The sequence below is a fragment of the Nannospalax galili genome, unplaced genomic scaffold (assembly GCF_000622305.1).
Source record: "Nannospalax galili isolate Female #2095 unplaced genomic scaffold, S.galili_v1.0 scaffold772, whole genome shotgun sequence".
In the NCBI taxonomy this organism is placed as follows: Eukaryota; Metazoa; Chordata; class Mammalia; order Rodentia; family Spalacidae; genus Nannospalax; species Nannospalax galili.
In genome coordinates this window covers 2,394,357-2,415,940 of record NW_008332097.1, presented here as the reverse complement: position 1 = coordinate 2,415,940, position 21,584 = coordinate 2,394,357, and the positions used below count along the sequence as shown (strand labels likewise).

At 41.1% G+C, this 21,584-nt stretch overlaps 1 protein-coding gene across 19 annotated transcripts in view; it reads right to left on the bottom strand.

The window, feature by feature from the left end:
* Apbb2 (amyloid beta precursor protein binding family B member 2) overlaps positions 1 to 21,584 on the bottom strand; it is a 364,818-nt gene that overhangs the window by 114,941 nt on the left and 228,293 nt on the right. For 11 of the 19 annotated variants that reach the window (XM_029560692.1, XM_008827233.3, XM_008827231.3 and 8 more), the window contains one exon: positions 1,607 to 1,815. In XM_029560692.1, coding sequence (XP_029416552.1) covers positions 1,607 to 1,815 — 209 coding nt within the window. Of the gene's footprint in view, positions 1 to 1,606; positions 1,816 to 17,010; positions 17,017 to 21,584 lie in introns of those variants that run through there. The other 8 variants (XM_017796659.2, XM_029560695.1, XM_017796660.2 and 5 more) reach the window with 4 other exon arrangements.

Here is a 21,584-nt window from a genome sequence, read left to right as displayed (position 1 = left end):
TGAATTGGAGATCTTTTTTAAATGTTAAAACCTCATTTAATTTTATGTCTTATAGAGTTTATAATGAGTAAAAGATTGTATAACTGTAATAATCCAACTGAAACCTAAAAATTTACAGCCAATTTTTGAAAGAGATACATCTTAGCTCAGGAAAATATTATTGAATATGTCAATGTTGTTGTAATGAAATGCTTCTTCTAAGTATGTGGTTATTAAATAAATAACAAAAAATAAATAATTTTTATAAAAACTGCAGAAAAACAAAACAAAACAAAACAAAACAAAAACAAAGAGCAAGTCCAGGGCATGTCCACGATGAGACAGGAAGTGAATCCTTTCATACCAAACCTATTGAGGGCTGGTTCATTTTTATTCTCAGCACACCTAACACACGATGAATAAGTCACTGAATAGAAGTTGCTCAGGATGTAGAAATATTGGGATTCAATGAAAAATTATCAAAATCATCTAGTGCCACTGAATCACATGCCTGATGAGCAGAGCAAAGTCCAGCCCAGCTAAGGCTCTCATCTACCAAAGATGATAGAGCTAGTTCCAACCCATCTCTCTAAAGATGGAGAATGGAGGCTGTGGCTGGGGAAAGGAGATGCTGAAGCCCTCTAAAAGTAGGAAGGTGGTTAGACTACTGCCTCCCAGAGAAGAACAAATTATGAATTGAAGAGTTAGGAATAAGATGCTGTCTGTTTTTAAAGATGGGATGGGTGGGAAGAGCTGCAAACAGAGAAGAGCTCTGCCAGCTAGGGATAAAGTTCAAATGCACTCATGTCCTCAAATGAAGAGAAAATGAACTGTTTAAAGATTATCACCAGAAAAAGGCAGAAATACCTGTATATTAGAGAAACCACTGATATAAACAAATAAATAAATAAATCACTTGACTGTGACCTTTCCCTATGACAATTCTCTTGAGTGTGCTGTTACCAGGATTCACAAAGGTTCGTTGCAGGAATCTTTACATTAATAAATACTACAATGGAATTTTTTAACGTCTCAATTCTTTGTTTAAACATCCAGATTTCTTCCTCAGGGATACCAGAAATTTATGCTGCTAATTATTTCCAAAATAATGTCACTTTTGCTAAATAAGCACATCTCTTTTTTTTTTTCTTTAAATAGAAATTAAGCATTTATGGGGTCTCAAGGGCTGTACTTACAGACATCCCCTGCACACTAGCAAATGAACCCAAGGCTAATAAGATAGGCAGTAATTATGACATGGCTGGCCAAGGGATGTTCTTCTTCGTGGAAATATTTCATTGAGCCAGCTCTATGCAATGGTACCCACAGAGTAAGATTACTTCCATGATGAGCCCTAGGGAATCATAACCACTTCTCATTAATCAGAAACTCTTGGTTTTTTGTATCTAGAATCATGTTTCAAGAGACCAAAATTCATTAAAAGTGAAAACAGGCCCAAACAAGATATTAGCACTATTTACAAAGAGGAAAAAAATTACTAAGATTTCAAATACAACATGTATAAAATCAGAATGCTTACCTGGATGACCTGTCAAGACAGAGGTTGCTAGTCTAAAGAGAAATTATGAGTTACATCTACTAAGCAGGTAAAAAGACTCCACTTTACCTCATTCTCTGGAGTGGGAGAGGGTGTTACAGAGCTAAGTGACCCTTTCCTAGAACCCTGAAGATCTGCTGGGATGGAGATGGGCCGTTCCCACTGCGTTGTTCCTGTTGGGATGTGCCAGTAATAGGTCCCAGCAATGTCATTGATTCTTTTCCAGCCAGGCGGCAAATCTGGATCTGTCTGAAATGACTGATCACTCCAGATATCTGCTGAGAAATGAGAAAAAGGAGATGACTTTATTGAGGGAGCAAAAGGAATCTTCCATGTTCAGCACCGCCAGCCACAAGCAGAACTAAAACCATCCTATCCACATACAGTGGTAACATGGCAGAAACACGGGAAGAACTGGAAAGGCAGGCTGACGTGTGAATATGAACATGGCGGAAACACGGGAAGAACTGTGAATATGGATGTAAAAACCTACAAGAACCCTATGAGGACGCTAAAGCTCCATGAACTGGAGTCAACTACTCAGGAAAATCCACATGCCTACACAGAGCCTACTGGATCCCACTGTCAATCAGGAAGACTGGTTGGCATTACACACCCTTCTTGGCTACAACTCTAGATTTCTGTAACCACTTTCTATAGATAAGTACTATAGTTACATCTAAACACCTACAAAGAAGCAGTGCCTTTTCAGTATTCTATAGCTCTAAATTGCATACAGAACACTTTCAGTAAAAGTACACTGAAATAGCTGTGGAATTCAATGAAGGACCAAACTGACTCTAAAAATGGGTAAGTAATGAAAACACATGAAATTGGTGAGAGGTCACAGGGGTTGGGGGAGAGTGTAGTGAACAGGAAAGCACCTGCAAAGTCCAAAGATATTCAAAGTCAACAAATAATTTTTAAGCATTATTCATGCCAAATAAAACATACCTACTGGACCTTGACCTACATCAATATTTCATCAATTTATTGAGTAATTACTTGCTTTAAAAAAAAATCTCCTTCTAAGGCTAGAGCTCAGGCTCACAACCTAAACATAAAAATATCTCCTTCTTGGGCCTGGCTCTGTGGTTAGGAGCACTGGCTGTTCTCAGAGGACCTGGGTTCGGTTTGCTGCACCCACATGGCAGCTAACAGTTGTCCACAGCTCTAGTTTCAGGGAATCTGACATCCTCTTCCGCCTCCGTGGGTATTGCATGTGCATAGTGCACTTATATACATGCAGGCAAAACACTCACACATAAAATACAAATTGACTAAGTAATTAAAAATCTCCTTCTTGGACTTGAGTTGAATACAACAGGAATAAAAGAGCAAGAGAAGAAACAGTAGAAGAAATTCACAGGGATGGAATAGCAGCTAGCTGCAATGGTGTGGGTAGGCGGAGACACTTCAACTTGAGCTCAGACCTGAGCATCACTCTATCCTAAAAACTAGACCTTTTCTACACAGCCATACAAAAAGCAAGAATGCTTTACTTCATTTCCAATGAGCACACATGTGGGCCTTGCTCAGCACATCACTGAATCATGTGGGCATGCACCACAGAGGCTGTTACAGGCACAGAAGAAAAGGAGAAACCAAACAAAGAGGTTGATTAAACCCAAGCGCACAGTTGTGCATCCACGAAGTTTTTGGTGTCCCAGCATTTACTTTTCTCATTTCAACTTGCCAGAGGCAAAACTACCATGAGTCTCAAATTATGATGGGGACTTCCCCCACCTCCACAGGAAAAGTAAACAAGATTACATAATTTCAAGCTAACCAAAATTTGCAGAAACCACTCTTTTTTTTCTTGTCCCCCTTTAAAAGGTAAATGGGGGGGGGGGCTGGAGAGAAGGCTCAGCAGTTAAGAGCACTGGTTGTTCTTGCAGAAGACCCGGGTTTGAATCCCAGTACCCACATGGCAGCTAACAACTGCCTGTAACTCCAGTCCCAGGGAATCGACGACAGCCTCTTCTGACCTCTGTGGGCACTGCACAACATGGGTGCACTTACCTACAATGCAGGCAATACTTGCATACACATAAAATAAAAATAATAAATAAATGTTTCTTTTTTTTTTTTAAAGTTTAAAAGGGGCTGGAGAGATGGCTCAGTGGTTAAGAGCGCTGACTGCTCTTGCAGAGGACCCAGGTTCGATTCCTAGCACCCACATGGAGGCTATGAACCATCCTTAACTCCAGTTCCAGGGGAATCTGATACCCTCTTCTGACCTCCGCATGTTGCATGACACAGGTGCACTCACAGAAGACATGCAGGCAATACACTTATACACATAAAATAATAATAATAATAATAATAATAATAATAATAATAATAATAATAAAGAGGTAAATGGGCCGGGGGTGGTGGCTCACGCCTTTAATCCCAGCAGGAGGTAGAGGCAGGTGAATCTCTCTGCCTGGTCTACAGAAGGAGTTCCAGGCCAGCTGGGGCTACAGAGTCTCAAAAAGACCAAAAAGAGGCCAGGTATGGTGGCGCACGCCTTTAATCCCAGCACTCGGGAGGCAGAGGCAGAGGCAGGCAGATCTCTGTGAGTTTAAGACCAGCCTGCTGGTCTACATAGTGAGTTCCAGGACAGCTGGAGATACAGGGAGACCCTGTCTCAAAAAGACCAAAAAAAAAAAAAAAGAGGTACATGGGCCACTTCTGCAATCCTTTTGTTTTCAGCTTCTCAACTGGGGCAGGAAAGATTTTAAAGCACACAGGGCAAAGTTGGAGAAGTCTCTAGTACATGGGGGTCCTTGTAGGGCCTCATACTATGGCTCTTAGACAAAGCTCTGAGGTAGAAAAGGGAGCACAGAAGCTACCTGTTCCTACCTCATGCTTTACAAAGTCTGAGGTCCAGAATGTGCACATTTGTCCTTGTGCCTAAGGAACAGTCACACACATTATCGGAATTTGAAATCATGTCAGATCAAGGACAGAAGTTTTTAAGCCAGGTCGCTAGAGGAGGCACCTAGACCATATATGAAGGGGACTTTGCTCCTGATATCAGGAAGAGCTGCTCTATTCAAACCAAACCCACTTTTACCTGGTTTGTATTTTAAATTTCTGTTAAGATTTTGTTGGAATAAAACTCTGAAAAGGCAGACACATGTTGGTCCCTCCCACCAGCCTGTCTCCCACACCTATCAGAGCAGGTATTAACAGCAGATGGACAGACAGATGGAAGCTGATGGAAGGAATGAATAAAGGAGGAAGAAATGATGGCATCACATCTTCCAATAATGAATTTGGAACCTAGTAAAAAAGGAATTCTGAAGAAATCAGTTCTGTACACTGTCACAGAACAGAGCAACTACATGACTCTCAGGATGGCTAACATTTATTTAGGGTCATTATCTATTTTTTTTAATGGTGCATCTGACTATGCTTACAGACAAATACCATCAGTCCTCCACATCTGCAGGTCCCATATCGGCGGATAAGACCAAATGAGGACCATACACAAACACGGTTGTGCACATGTTTTAGGTCCTAGGGAATTGAACCAAGGGCCTTTTGTATATGCCAGGCAAGTGCTCTACCACGGAGCTGTATCCCAGGGCCTCTTTTTTATTTTTCATTTTTTCAAAAGGGACTCATTAAGTTGTCCAGGCTGGCTTTGAACTTATTCTGTAGCCCAGGCCTTGACCAGGTGCTCCTCCTACTTTGGCTGGGATTACAGGCCTTATCACCTGGCTAAGAGTCATAATATTTTAAAATGTCTTTACAGAACATGTACAGACAGTTTCCCTCATCATTACTTTATTTTTACCTTCTTTGTTTTGTTTTTCATTGTTTTTGAGTCTTACTCTGTAGTCCAGGCTGGTCTGGAACTCCCTTTTTGGCCCAAGTTGATTTCAAACTTGCAGTTCAGCCTCTCAAATGCTGGGATTACAGGCATGAGTCTCTCTAACCAGATCTTGTCAGCACTTCTTAAACAATATAATATGACAACTATTTAAATAGCACTTGTATTATGAGGCATTAGAGGTAATCTAAAGACAACTTAAAAGTACACGGGGGTAGAGCTGGACAAATGGCTCAGTGGTTAAAAGCGCTTGCTGTTCATGCAGAAGACCCAGGTTCAGTTCTTAGCACCCACACGGTAGTGAACAACTGTTTGTAACTCTAGTTCCAGGAGAATCCAATGCCCTTTTCTGGACTCTATGGACACTGCAGGTACATGGTGCAGTTACGCACATGCAGGCAAAACACATAAAATACCAATTAATAAAATTAAAATAAATTGAGTACATGAGAAGATGTGCATACCTATACGCAAATACTATGGCCATTTCCTCTAAGGGACTTGAGCATCCTCAGAGTTTTGTACCCACAGGGGGTCTTGGAACCTTACAGACAACAATGGCCACTATATAAATGATCAATCAGTAAGAGTCCTGGGCCAGAGAACAAGGGGGCTTGGATGGGATTTTCTATCTCTTTTGTACATACAGGTTCCTCTAGAAAAAGTAGGAAATAAGTCATCTGAGTCTCACATTAATTTTGTTTACTCTGCACAGTTTCAATATACTTTGATTCATACATAAGGAAGTATCTTCATCCTTGAGAGTCTAAGGTTTTAAATTGTTACCAAATTGGAGAGGGAGGTAGCGGTGCAGGTAGATAAAATCCCAGGTTCTTCTACAATTTGTCAATCACAGTGGCTTCATTTTTATCTAATAAAGTTGCCTTGTGTGTATGATACTTCTTGGAACCAGGGATCAATCCTTTGAAATTTTTGCTTTAAATGAAAGCATAGCTAAAACAAAAGTACTGTGGGGCCAAGACACTGAAATACAAAGGTGTTGCTCTTTGGTCATAAGATTGCTTAAAATACTGCAAAGGAGTATAAGACAGCTGCCCCCAGATGGGTCCCACCATGGGAAAGGCACATAAAAACACTGGTAACTAGAAGCCAGAGCTTTGATCCCTGATGACTCTCAAATACTTTGTGAAGCTTTCTCAAGGACAGAGAGCACTGGAGCCCATCCTGTGGAAAGGAAGTGGTGGTGGTGACTTTGTTGCTTTTCTGATCCTAAGCAAGATCCTGTCACACATCTTCTTTTGACAGATCTGCTTAAGAGTTTTGAAATCACAATGGGATATTCTTAGTTTCTAGTAGGAATACCCTAAAAGGTCTCTATGTTAGAGAAATTCTTTTTTCTTGGGTGAATCATGAGGTCCTCTTGAAGGTTAGAGTCAGTATTAGAGTATAAAAAGCCCTCCACGGGATCCTGTCTGTTTCTCACCTTCAGAACTGGAACTCAGACCAGCTGTGGGGTACTTAATGAGAGACTGATAGGAGAGTTGGACTGGGGAAATAGACAGAAAGCCTCTCGAAGATTTTAATACTTCAAGTCACAATATAACATCCTTACACAGCCTTGGTAAATATTAAAAAATACTTCAAGCTGGGCGTGGTGGCGCACGCCTCTAATCCCAGCACTCGGGAGGCAGAGACAGGTGGATCTCTGTGAGTTCGAGGCCAGCCTGGTCTACATAGTGAGTTCCAGGACAGCTGGAGCTACAGGGAGACCCTGCTTCAAAAAGACAAAAAAACAAAAAACAAAAAACAAAAAACCCCCCAAAACTACAATACCAATTGAAGGCAGGCAGGCCAAACAATGAGAAGTTGTATACATTAGTAAAGGGTAGATCTGATACAAACACATTGGAAAAAAAAGAATAACACTAATTAACAAAGTTGAACTTATCTCTATGTTATGACCCACAACTCTACACCTACTATGTGCCCTAGAGAATTGACACATGAGTACCAGGTAACAAATCATAACAGCAACAGGAAAATGGTCCAAAATGCCAAACAACCCAGACCCCTTTTTATACAAGAATGATTTACAGCAGAATATCAAAAATGAGCTAGCTACTAAGTATGGTTGTGCACAACAATTCAAAGTTCACAAACATACCACTGATGAGGAGAAAGACAAGAGACACTGTACTCACTAAATCTCCAGTCAGATAAAAATTCAACAACTAAGTTATATGATTTAGTGAAACAGATGTAAATGGTCAAACTAAATGCAAAGACACAGTCATCACACACACACAAAACAGGCTGATGAATAGTCAAAAACATGTGTGTGCTTGGAGGAGTTCTTATCAGAAAAAGGCATATCTGGGTCTTTTATAGTCTAAAAAATTTTTACTGGTGGTGATATGGATGTTCCCTTTATAATTACTTGTTAGCTTGGATATTTCTAAAGACGTATTTTTTCACAAGTGAAAAAAAAAATAAAAGGAGGCTGGGGAGATGCCTTAGTTAGTACAGGGTTCACCATGTAAGCATGAGGACCTGATCCCCAGCAGTCACATAAAAGCCAGGTGTGGCAGCCTATTTCTAAAATCCAAGCATTTGGGAGGATTCCTGGAGCTCACTGGTCAGCCACCTAGTGGAATCCATGAGTTCCAGGCCAGTGAAGAGACTGCCTCAGAAACAAAGCCAGCAAGATTGCTCACAGGGTGCTTGCCACCAAGCCTGATGACCTGAGTTTGACACCCCCCAACCCATAGGGTGGAAGGAGATAACTAATTCCTGAAAGCTGTCCTCTCTACACGTGTCAGGGCACAAATGTGAGTATGCACATACTCATACTTATGTACCAAAAAAAAAAAAAAAAAAGAATGAATAAATAAATGTAAAAAAATTTTAAATTAAGTAGAGAGTGATTGAGGAAGACATCCATCATTGACCTCTGGCCTACACACACAATATTGTTTCCTTTTTTTTTTTTTAAAAACTAGCTAGGTATTATTTTCTCTCTCTCTCTCTCTCTCTCTCTCTCTCTCTCTCTCTCTAACACATACACACATATAAAGGAAGTTGGCCAAGTCAGGGTAGTTTTAACACCTACAGAGAGAATATCAACAAAAAAGGAGTTCATTCATGACTCCTGGTGGCTCCAGTGAGTGAAGCCGATTCAGAGTCCAGTGTGCTGCCATGCTTTTATGCAGCCTGGCCTGGGAATTCAGTGGGAATGCCCTAGGGGCCCTTCGTACCTAGCTGGGCCACTTTCTGTTTCAATGACCTTTGACAAGTTACCCAGCTTCTTAGAGCTTCAGATGCTCATAGTACAACAGGTTTGAAGAGTAACTGCCTCACTGGGTGGCATGTAAATACTCTCAACAAAGGGGCACAGGACAAGCAACAGTTGCCCATACACTGTAGGTGTCCAAAGCCAATAATATACTAACATACTCAATTTACTAAATTCACAATAACTTTCCCCTCACCTAAGGAACAAGAAAATGCTCAGTATGGAAACTGTTGGGGTTCAAAGGCCACCACGATTCCAAGGATAAGGAGACAAGAAGATAATATCCTGGTGACTTTTTCAGTGGAGAAGATCATTTGAGCTCCCTGAGCTCACAGGGCCAGCCTTAGAGGCAGCTCCAGACTCACCCCAGTACATTCCTTCAACTCCTCCCCTCAATGAGAAAAATCACTTCATGATTTTAAAATAAATACATCCCCCTGCTCTAAGCACTTTATTGCTTTACTTTCCCTAAGTTCCTCTCAAATGCAGATCAACTCCAAATGGGCAAAGTTGCTTAATGCCTGTGTATGATTTTTACTTTATTTAAATTTTATGTGTATAAATGTTTTGCCTGCAAGTATGTGGGCGTACCATGTGTGTGTAATGTCTGCAGAGGCCAGAGGAGGGTGTGAGATTCCCCTGGAAATGGGAGTTACAGATGGTTGTTAGCCACCATATGGGTGCTGGGAACCAAACTCAGTCCTCTTCAAGAGTAGTCAGTGCTCTTAACTGCTGACCCATCTCTTCAGCCCCATGTGTATGATTTTTTTTTAGTTTCTACCTTCTGGGGGGTCTGGGGTCTTCTTCACTAAGGAAAAGTCCTCTATTCCTCACTAAAGCAAAGCATGTGTTCATGCACATTACTGCATTAAATGCTCATAACAATCCCAGCTAGAAGGCAAGGCTGGACCCAGGCCTTTCAGCCATTAGGCAGCTATATTATAGACTCTAGGAGGATTACCACGAGCCTGGCTGGATGTGGATCATGTGCTTTACTGCAGGGTTTCTGGGCATGTCCACAGCTGCTGCCCTGAGGAGGAGGTACTACTGCTAACCCCAGACAGTAAATGATTTTAAACTCAAGGAAATAAGGTATGCCCCGATACAGAAAGAATATTCACTTTTTCAGAAACTTGGGGAAAAAAAATCAGTATAGAAAGTTTAGGGATAAATAATAAAACAATAAAAAAAAATCACAAGTGAAAATCAAAAATAAAGAAAACAGTGCTGCAGGGCTGATGAGATTATGAGACCAGCAGTTGACTTGACTAACGTCAAGAATTAAGTAATGGTACCAGGATTCCCAGGGATGCTTGGCTTGGAGCACCCACCACCCAGCATTCTGGGTCCACAGTCACAAATACTCTTTCAAATGCCTGACTCCCAATCCAGTCCCCATAAAGCAGGTCATCTCACATTTCCTGTTAGAAACTAAGAGAGGAAATCCCGACCTCAGACAATCTGAGACTCATCCTGAGGTGTTTTTTCCTCCTTCCCCCAAATGGACCTTGTACCTAAGAAGTTTTCTCCCAGAACTGAGGTTCTCGTCAGTACTGCATCACATTGAAGATTCTGTCATATGCTGATAGGGACAAGTCAGGGTGGGGGCTAAAACTCACAGAATGGTCCTGTGGCTCCCCTGTCTGTGCTTTATATTCTTTTTTGAAGAAACAGGAAGCAGGGCCTGGAAGTCGGAGAGTAAAAATAGCAAAGCTGATGGCCCTACAAAGTCCCTCTTGTGCTGGGAGGCTCTTGGGCCAAAAGTAATACTTGGCATGGGAACAAGGATCCCATTTGTGAGTAGCAAGAGCCCGCCCATTCAGCCACCTCAGGCACCACCAGCAGTGCCCAGCGCCTGGCTCCACCCTGGCTCCCTCCAGGATCTGGCCAACCCTAGGGACCTGCAGAGTGAGGGGCACACTCTCCTGCCTCTAATCACCCTTTCCCTGGCTCTCTTTCAGGAACACAAGAATCAAGGAAAAACAAATTAGTAAGGAACATCCTCTCCTTTGTGGAGGGCACGGGAAGCAGGACTGGGTGAGCTAGAGTCTATATTTAGCAAGATCTGCACTACTGAGCACAACCCATTTCTGAGGTCTCAGAACATTCACTACCACTATGTGCCCAGTGCTTTCAGTGTGTGGGGTATGATGGATGAAAGCAATCCATAAGCATTTCCTGTCTAGCCTGGGTCAGGCTATGCTTCTGAGCCTGGGGTACAGACGAAATTATGACCAATGGGGCCCTGCAACATCTGAGTCACCTGGTGGGCTGGGGCTATTTTCAGTATTTCTGGCTCTGGTGGGCTGGGGCTATTCCCAGTGTTTCTGGCTCTCGTGGGCTGGGGCCCAAGAATGTACATTTCTAACAGCCCCACTGCTGCTCTCAAAACCCTATGCTTTTGAGAACCATTGGCCTAGGAAAACAGGAAGGGTAGCCACCGGCTACAGAATGAAACACATGAAATGTATCTACAAACTGAACCCATCCATGCATTCCCCTTTAGTAATGAGGGCTTCCTATCAACATCTATCAACACCTAGAAGGGAGAGATGGATATAGCAATAAATGAGACAAACTGAGAAATGGGACCAATCACATGTGGGGATTGGGTTGACTTTCTAAACAGGGTGGTCTGCAAGGTCTCTGAGGAAGTTCTTTCTAAACTGGCAGGGGCTAGTCATCCTGGCGGAGGAACACCAAATGCAAGGTCACATGGTAGGAAAGAACTTGCTATGCCACTACAACAAAAAAGTCACTCATGGGGATAAGGGGTTTATAATAAGGTTTAAGGCCCCTTTATGTAAAGGGAAAATTTACAGGTTGTAATTTGTGTTTTAAAGCATCCACATGGCAGCTAACAACTGTCTGTAACTCTAGTCCCAGGGGATCTGACAGCCTCTTCTGTTCTCTGTGGGCATTGCACGACATGGGTGCACTTACCTACAATACACTCATACATACAAAATAAAAATAATAACAAAAATATTTTTGTGAAAAAAAGTTCAGAAGAGCCAGGTATAGTGGCGCATTCCTTTAATCCCAGTACTTGGCACTCGGAGTGAGTTGGAGGCCAGCCTGGTGTCCATTGGGAATCTGGGTCAGCTGTGGCTACAGGGAGACCCTGACTCAAAAAAAAATCAGACGAATGTAAACCACGCTCCCATTCTTAAAGAAGAAAATCCTCTGATTTCCAAGGTCTAGGCTATCGCTGTGGTTGCTTTCTCTTTGAGTAGTTTATTCCTGATGGAGCCAAATAGTTCAATCCAAACTATGAACATTGTATTCAGACCTTAAAACATTTTCTTAGTGTTGCTGCTCTAGACAGGGTCTTATGACACCCAGATGGCCAGGAACTGGTTGAGATGGAAGATAAGCTAGAATTCCCGATCCTCCTGCTTCAGTCTCTAGAGTACTGAGATTACAGGCGTCCACTCCAGTTTACAGCAGTACTGGGGATTGAACCCAGGCGTCTGGCATGTTAGGCCCACACTTGACCAACTGAGCTACATTCCTATCCTTAAAACTTTTTCTGACTGAACAGTGGCCTGCCTGCCTCATTCCCTCCACCCTTTTTTGTTCTTTTATATTTTCTGGCCCCACATCTTCATTGTCAGCATAGAACAAATAAGGCCTTTTATTTTCAACAGAATCTATCACTAACTTTGGAAGACAAAAGTACCCAGATAGTATTGGAGTCTAGCTGGTTAATTATAGAGCTACTGAGCATTCCAAACAGCAAACAGTCACTGCTTAGAATTGGTTTGAAACCTTCCTTGGCCAAAAGGACTGGCAAAAATATTGGCTGTGGCAACTGAGGAATGAGACCCAGAGTGCCCCAAATCTGTGAATTCCCAGAATCCTGATGCACTACCTGTAGAGTAGAAGAAAAATCCCTCTATATGGTTTCAAGGCCCTTATATGTCTTGATATCGGCTTGCAAGATACAACTGAGTCTTCCTGTGACAGTGTTAACAGTTACATTAAAACCCTTAGCAGTTTTAGAAGTGTTAATGTCCTTCACTTGTCTGCATATATTCCTTTAAAACCGTTACATGAAACAGGGAGTTATTTATAGCTAAGGATTTTTCCATTGAAGTTTAGCAAATATTTCAAACAATGCACTTCCTTCACTAAAACAAGACTTCTGAAAGTCTCCAACAGCCAAGCTTTTTTTTTTCCAATTAAAAAGGCAATTTATCTTTAAATAAAGAAAACCAGATAACACCACCTGTCCATTCTTATGGCAGTTTAGAAATGGTTAAGTCATCTGAGGAAAGGATGGTTGGAACACACAGCACTTTTTGGGGGCTAGGTATTAAAGAAAGAACCTAGGGCCTCATTCATGCTGGGAAAGCACGCTACCACTGAGCATTTGCATTCTACCATTTGCAGCCTTCCCATGTCTCTTTAATCACCCATGCCTTGGGTGTTTTATGTCATGTATCTGGATCCTCAGTGAAGCAGAAAGGAAGTTTGGAGGAATTGTCTTGCTGCCTCATGCCTAAGACCTTTCATTTGGAGAAGGCTCAGTTCCGTCTCCTGTTCATGGGAAAGTATGATGGAATAGAAGCAATCTGATGCTGGTGGGAGAGAAAAGAGGTGATCATTTCTGTTCTCAGACTGTCAACCAATATCAAAATACAACACATATAGGAGAACCCTACAAACTCAAAGATCAAAAAGCACAAAACATAAGAGCTGAAATTGGGCCAGGCGTGGTGGCACATGCCTTTAATTCCAGCACTTGGGAGGCAGAGGCAGGCAGATCTTTGTGAGTTCGAGGTCGGCCTGGTCTACATAGTGAGTTCCAGGACAGCTGGGGCTACAGGGAGACCATCTCAAAAGGCAAAAAAAAAAAAAAAAAAAAAAAAGAGCTAGAAATTATCCAGAAGGATAATTTATACTTATAAATACCCACCTAGCCAAACCAACCTACAGACATCTGAATATATTAAACTGATATAATCCTAAGACTGAGAAATACAATGTTAACTATCACAGATTTGACTCTAGAATGTCCTCTGCAAGTTCACATTCAGCACTGGTCCTGAGCTTTTGAAGTGATTCTGAAGGCTATGGAGCCATTAGGTGGGGCCTGGTTAGAGAGGTAGGGCACGTGGAGCAGCCTTTGAAGGCTCCACCTACACCTGGTTCTAATCAATATTCTGTACTTCCCAGTGGGTTGTGAACAGACACTGTCTCCTGTTCCTGCCACCTAGGAAGAAGCTTCAGTATCCTGCCCCCACTCCCTGCCCCAATGATGGACAGAGCCATAAGACTTGTTTGTGTCTGATATTTTGGTCACAGTGAAGCAAAAGTAACTAATACAGTATGAAATATAACCTAAGGACATGATTGCCATTTCTGGTATGCAGCAAGCATAATCAAGCATGATCTATAACCACTATTGAGATGCCTGAAGATTAAGGATCTTCCCATTTCCTTCCTCAAAAAACATCTTAGCATATACATTTAAATGAGTGAAGAGCCATGTTTTATTTTGAGGAGTGTTGGGGAAATAAGTTGCACCAAAATCAATAAACCTCCAGAACCTAAGTCTAGGCATAACAATGGATGGAGAATGGACTGGGGGGCACGGGGCTGGTCTTACAATCAGCAATGTGTTGATAATTTTTAAATGCAAAGACTAAAATACATTTAACTAAAATTGCCAGGCATGGTACATTACTTCTTTTTCCCTCTTGCCATCTTGCCCCTCACACCTAGTGACTGACAACAGTATGGATATCCTATTCAACATCAGACAGGATTTGTCGGCAGACCAACAAGCCAGGCATTCAATTCTTTGCCTTTGAGTTCAGGTATTTAGTGCCTAGTCTTAAACAGATTGCAAGGAAGAACTATGACTATGGAAATCGAGCAAAGCGCAACTGCAAATTTCATAGAGAATGAATACATCCAGCTGCCACCTCCTCCATTGGTCCATTCTTACCACTTCATTTTCTTATTATTTCACACTGCGTAGAAGAGAGAAAATATCACAAGCAGGAATTTCCATTTGACCACCAGTGCCACATCTTTTCCAAAGAGAAAGGCTTGAAGGTATGTTAAATGGAGTCAATTTTCTTTTCTATTATTTTGGCAAGCTTTTCAATGTATTTTTCTCTTAGGGTTGTGGTCCTCAGGCTGGTATACAAGAGCGGTGATGATAAGCTGTTAGTTATTCCATGTGATACTTTGACCAAGTCCAAGGTCATTATTATTGTAAAGTATACCATGCCAGCCAGGTGTGGTGGCACACACCTTTAGTCTCAACACTCATAGGCAGAGGCAGGTGGATCTCTGTGAGTTAGCGGCCAGCCTGGTTTACACAGTGTGTTCCAGGCCAGCTGGGGCTACAGGGAGATCCAGTCTCAAAAAGACAAAAAAAAAAAAAAAAAAAAAAAGTATAGCATGCTGAGGACTTGACTTCCTTATCTATGTTAAATATTAGAATAGAAGATGACTCTTGAAAATCTTTGATAAGATACAGATCTCTGTGAGTTCAAGACCAGCCTGGTCTACATTGTGAGTTCCAGGGCAGCTGGGGCTACAGGAAGACAAAAAAAAAAAAAAAAAAAAAAAAAAAAAAAAAAGGAAGAGGAAGTTGGCACAGGGGCCCAAGGCAACAGTGAAGGTTGCACATCATATCTGGGCTGTCTTATTTTTATTTTTTTTTAACTTTTACAAAAACTTTATTGAGAATTTCATACATGTATATAAGATATTTTGATCAAATCCATGCCCACTCCCTCCCCTCCAACATTCCCCCCTCTGAAGAGGTAACCCTAAAATGTTTTAAGGATTAGATACAAGCTCCCAAATACTTTTGACATTTTGACATTTTTTGCCTTTGGAACAGAGTGTGTTGCTAACAGGCCCAAGGACATTTTCGCTTTTAACCCAGAAACTGGCTACATTTCTTTGGGGTCTTTTTACCCTAACTTGGGCTGTTTTATTTTGTCATCACATTATACAACAGGTTAATAAAGCGTAAATGCTTTTTTAAAATAATAAAGTTGATTGGGTAAGCCATTTGGTTCTTTCCCTTTTGTCAATGGGAAGTATGGTATTTGGATCTCAGAAATAAGTAACCCATAGCTGATGCTGCCAATATTTATCCATCTCTAATCTTCTCCTCCACAGCAATATCAACTTTGATTTGACACATGACCACTATATTTCCAGCCTCCCTTGCAGCTAGCTGTGTCCATTCCTGAGGCATAAACCTCAAGGACTACAGTAACAACTGTCTGTTACTCCAGTTCCAGGGGATCCGATGCCCTCTTCAGGTCTTTGTGGGCATTGCATGACACGGGTTCACCTACATACATGCAGGCCATATACTCATACACATAAAATAAAAACAACCAATAAAATATTTAAAAAAGAAACCTAGTCTTTTCAATCTCCACTTGTTGAGTGCTGTTTGAAAAACTTCACCATTGTTGGACTATTGCTTCATAAAATATGGCTCATTCATTTTCCACAATCCCTCAATCCCAACATTTTAACCTCATTTCCAAACACTGTCAAATGCTACAAGTACAAACATTGTATTGGGCCTCATTTTTACAATCCTTAAGAAGTACACAGGAGATTCAACCAACAAACACCAAACAACATTCAGGGATTCATTTCCTGTAAGACTCGATTCTTTTTTTTTTTTTGTCTTTTTGAGACAGGGTCTCCCTGTAGCCCCAGCTGTCCTGAAACTCACTATATAGACAAGGCTGGCCTCAAACTCACAAAGATCCGCCTGCCTCTGCCTCCCAAGTTCTGGGACTAAAGGTGTGCCTTTAAAGACTCTTAATTCTTTAATCTGCACGAGCCTCTTCCTCCAGCACGTACAATTCTAGATTAAGAGAGAAAAGCCAAGATTCTCCAGGGGAAAACAAGAAGCTAAAATCAATTAGCTTCCACACACTGTGTAACAGCTTGGCTTTTCTTTCTCTAGTGATGAAAGTGGCATGTAGAGTTCCAAATTTTTCCAAAGACACTGAGCTACTGACAGCAAAGAGACAGGAGTATTTGCAGATCCCATCTGCCAGGGATGCACATATAGACAGTGGGTTTTGTTTCTTTGTTTGGTTTTGTTTTTACTCACAATAGAAGGTAGCATAATACAATATTAGGTACCTGAGCCAAAACTCCAGGAAGGGAGCAGTAACTTGAATGATTATTCTCAAAACTCTCAAACAGTAAATTTGTGCTCAAAGTTGAGAAGAACTTTCTTTCTGTATAGATTAGGATATGGAGATAGCTGGAGTTTAAATTGCAAATCCCCAATAACAAAAATCCGCCCCCCAAAGGGTCTCATGTAGATGCTATCATTCACAAATCAAACAGATTTAAGTTGCTTAAAACAAAGACCAGATTAATTCCTTCCCAAACCTGTCTCATCCACTGCAGGAGTGCCATGCAAGTTTTGGGAATATAAGTGAATGCAGTTGGCAGTGGCCCCTTTTCTCATATTTTATTCTCAGAAATGACAGAGAATGTCCAAACTGGAGCAATATGAATGGGAGTTTTAGGAACAAGGAAGAACAAGAAGAAAAGGAAGGGAAAATGGTAAACAGGCTGGGGAGGGACATTCTGTGTGCCTGCTGAATCTGAGTCCTACTTGGCTCCAATCTTCGAAAAGGAGCCAGAGTCGCTGTTTGCTATTTTTTATCCACCCACAAAATGTACTAGTTAACCCACTAAGCTTCAGATTCCAGCCAATATGCTCAAATTATCTTCCTATAAGAAAAATGTTCTTTGAGGCGTTAGAGATTTCTTATCTACAGGGTCTCTGGGAGGGACTCCAAAATTTATTGCACTACAAAAATAGCTGTGGGGTTTTTATCTTTTCATCTTAGAATCTCATTCTTTCACTTATAAAAACTGATTTATACAAGGTTTTGTCCTGAGTTTGTTCCATTTTATTCTTGCTAGATGTACTGGTACTGAGTGTCTGTTCATAAATGACGGCTTATCTGCCCCTGAATTCTGGTATGTGCTGAGCATCCTCTTTTTTAATACCCCATTTCTTTCTCTAGAAAAGAAATGCCTATAAAGGAAAGGCTTTCTAAAGAAGATTGCTCATCACGCACAGATGATCCTTAGGTCTCAGAAGTGGGGACTAAGAAACATTCTTTGGAAGCAAATAATCAGATGTGGTATCAAAGTCTTTCTTGTTGCAGACAAAACAGGCCAACATCAGTGGAGACTAAACGTCTGATTATGTGGAAAACTCTGTCCTCCACAGTCATTTGTGCTTCCTGCCTCAGAGAAACAAACTGTGTGTCTTGCTGTGTTACAGATGTGCTTTGATGGATGAACTGAGAGCACTTTTTATTCCTCCCTTTAGGAAATATTATACTGTGCGAAGTATCCAACCAGAGGCCAAGGGTGGAAAAGAATTGAGAAAATACATTTTTTTGTTGTTGACTCCCTTTGAAGGAACAAACAGTATAAATTGCTTTTAAAAGCAAGAGTTCACTTGTAGTGTAAATTTTCCATGCTTTTTATTTAAGAGTGATGCCTTTTTAACCCTCCCCCCTTCATGCTTCAGTGACTAATTTATTAAGAAACTTCATTCTACTCTGCTGACAGAGCAAGAACTACAAATTTTCTTACTGTGAATAAAGGCTATATGTACTTGCACTTGGCCCAGATTTCACCTGGCTACCCTGGGAAAATCTGACCTCTTTCACAGCCTCTGGGTCTGTTTGAGAAACATGGATGGTTGATAAGCAACCCTTAAAAAATGACAACAATCCCATAACCCGATTCACCCATCTATCACAACAGTCAAATGCAATCAACAATTTCATTTGCAAATAAAAACAATTTTTTTTTTTTTGGTCTTTTTGAGACAAGATCTCCCTGTAGCTCCAGCTGGCCTGAACTCGCTATGTAGACCAGATTGCCCTCGAATTCACAGAGCTCTACCTGTCTCTGCCTCCCAAGTGCTGAGATTAAAGGCATGCACCACCATGCCCGGCAAAACACATCTTTTTTTTCTTTCTAAAGAAGATAAAAATATATTTCCCAGCGACCTAGCAGTTTCAAACATATGCCATACACCTTTGCATCCAATTCTGTTAGAGGATATGTACAAGAGTATACAATCCTTGCATGATTATTTGTACTCCTGGGAAGTTGAGGCAATAGGGGCCCATCAATTAAGTAATGGAGAAATAAACTGAGTAGGAGTCAAATCATGGAGAACCACATAGCAATGACAACCATGTGTTGGATGTATAGAAGGAAAGAAATTAAAGGAAGTATATGGGGGTAGGAATACCTCTTAAGTAAATATGGCTCATCTCAAAATAACAATGCAAACTGCAAGTGTACTTTTGAAACAAAAATCAAACATTAAACACATGACAGTAATCACCTATGGACAGAAGATGACTGGTCATTGTGGCTCTACCCAGTCAGTTTTGAGAGAAGGTCATTTTGATCAACCCTCATTCCTTTCTTGTACAGAATGAACTGACTCCCAACAATATGGCATTCAATGCCTTCTTCACCATGGTTTTCCTCTACCATCTTAATCCTTTAGGCACCTTCTAATGTGGGGGTCCCCTGAATATTGAGTCTCAAGTAATGCTACATTTCTGTTTTCAAAGCCTTTCTCTGTGTTGTTCCCCTAGGCTGGACTCACCCTCCCCAACTGAAGCTAAAAACTAGGTCACTTTCATGCAGTGTGTGTGTGTGTGTGTGTGTGTGTGTGTGTACATGTGAGTGCAGATTCCTGAGGAGGTTAGAAGCTTTGGATCCCCCTGGAGTTGGAGTTACAGGCAGTTGTGAGCTGCCTGATGTGGATGTTGGGAACTGAACTCAGGTCCTCTGGAAAAACAGGCAGCCCTGCAAAATTTTTTTTTAATCACCCATCAAAAACCAAACCAAACCAAACAACAACAACAAAAAAAAAAACCCAAAATTAACCTGTGCTACTCCATCCCTTTAGAGACAAATTCTTCAGGTAATTTTGTATTTAGTACTATAGTTTCCATTATGAGACAGTCATCTCTATCAGCTCTTAAATGCTGGAGTCAAGGACTTTATATGCATGGATCCATACCAGATGCCAGGTAGAAAGTTCAACAGGGAACAAAGTTGTTGGGTTTTTTTAAGGGGGGAGGGCAGGGCTTTCTGTATCACATTGATATATTTAGAATTTAACAAACAAAATGCAACAAAAGTTATGAGCAGGGAAATTAATGTTTTGAGATTATTGACAACACAATAGATGAGAGGGAGTCCTGTGTAGCTATATGCAAATGACATGTAACACATGTTCAAAAATTACATGTCAGTAACAGACATGACAATGCAGAGCTGAGTTACAAATTCTACACCCCTATACTATTTAGCTGTCTATACATCATGATTACAGTCCCAGTCACTGGCCATTTGAAAGACTCTGTCCTCCCAGTATTTAACTGTTGTCATGACAACATGACTTCCAGCTGTACCTCTGTGAACAAGCACACGCTTAAAGAGAAAAAATGAGGTTCAATCAGGTTAAAGAATATATTGACCAGTTTTGAAACAGAAAGGGAACATGTTTCAACCCAAGGGTACCCAATATAATGTGTTTAAAACCTTACATGACAGAACCAGGATGGATTTTTTTTTAAGGCAATAATATTGTCCTTAGCATCTACATTCTTTACATATAAGAACACACAATTAGGTTCTATAGTCCTACAATTAGTGAGGGGGTTTCCATAACATCCTTGCCCTTACACTTACTGCTATTGCCCTAAACCTGCCTACCTCAGAGGTGGTCCATCTTTCTTCTGTTTCATTCATTAGGAATGCATTTTCTGATTCAAAGGAGATGGAAAGAGGCAGAAGAATTGTTGGTTAGTCATCCTAAAGGGTCCATTATCTCACTAACACTCCCAAATTATTTGTATGTTGGACCTCATTACAATGGCCTTACAAATTAATTTGAATACTATGTAATAATCAGTAATTACTCATAAATAGGAACCACAGATAGATGAGGATTTGAGTAAAAAGTTTGTAAATTGATTTTTTTCCCGTGTATTGGATTTTCAATTAACATTGACCCCTGTTCTTCCTGCACCTTTTGAGCCAAAGGTATTTGAAAGAAATGAACTGGGGTGTATATTTACTTATTGTGTACATGCACATTTATATGCATGATGATGCACCTGTGTATACAGGTGTGTGTGCACATGTATGCACAGAGGTCAGAGGACAACCTCTGGTGAAGTCATTCCTCACGTTCCATCCTTTTTTGTTAAGACTGTCTCTTACTGACCTGGGACTTACTGTGTAAGCTAGGCTGGCTGGCCAGTGGGAACAGGATCCGCTTGCTTCTGCCTTCCAAGTACTGGGATTAAAATTATGCATTGTCTCATCTGGCTTTTTTTTAATGTGGATCAAACTCCTATCCTCCTATGCACTGAGATAGTTCCCCCAGCCCCTGTGTTTGTTCACTTTAAGGCTGAAGATAACTTCATGTGTCTAACCTTGTTTCAGCAATGTCTTGTCCATGGGACCAGAGTAACCCAATACAATGAGCTAGACTCAAAGCAGTTCTCATCCTCAGAAGCATGTAAATATACAGTAACATCTGGGGTTCTCACAATCACTAGAGGCACCACTGGTGAGCAGGAGACAGGCTCAATGACCTGAAATGAGCAAGGCTAAAGCTAGGTGACCAACTAAGTGTCGAAGCACTGAAAATCCCACGTTCTGGGAAAATGCTCAGTTCCAGGCCAGCTGTCACCTTAAGTTCAGCACAAATGAAGGATGTGCCTTGACAAACACTGAAGAGCTTTCTTTCTTAAGGAAAGAAAATACACATGTGCCCCTTGCCTTTAAGAAGACTCTACTGTTCATAGTTCACAGGCCCTTTTGATGGTGCTGTTGATCTACAGTCCACATTTCAGAAAGAAAGGGATTTTCCTCATATATACTTGATGTTTCAGAGGTTC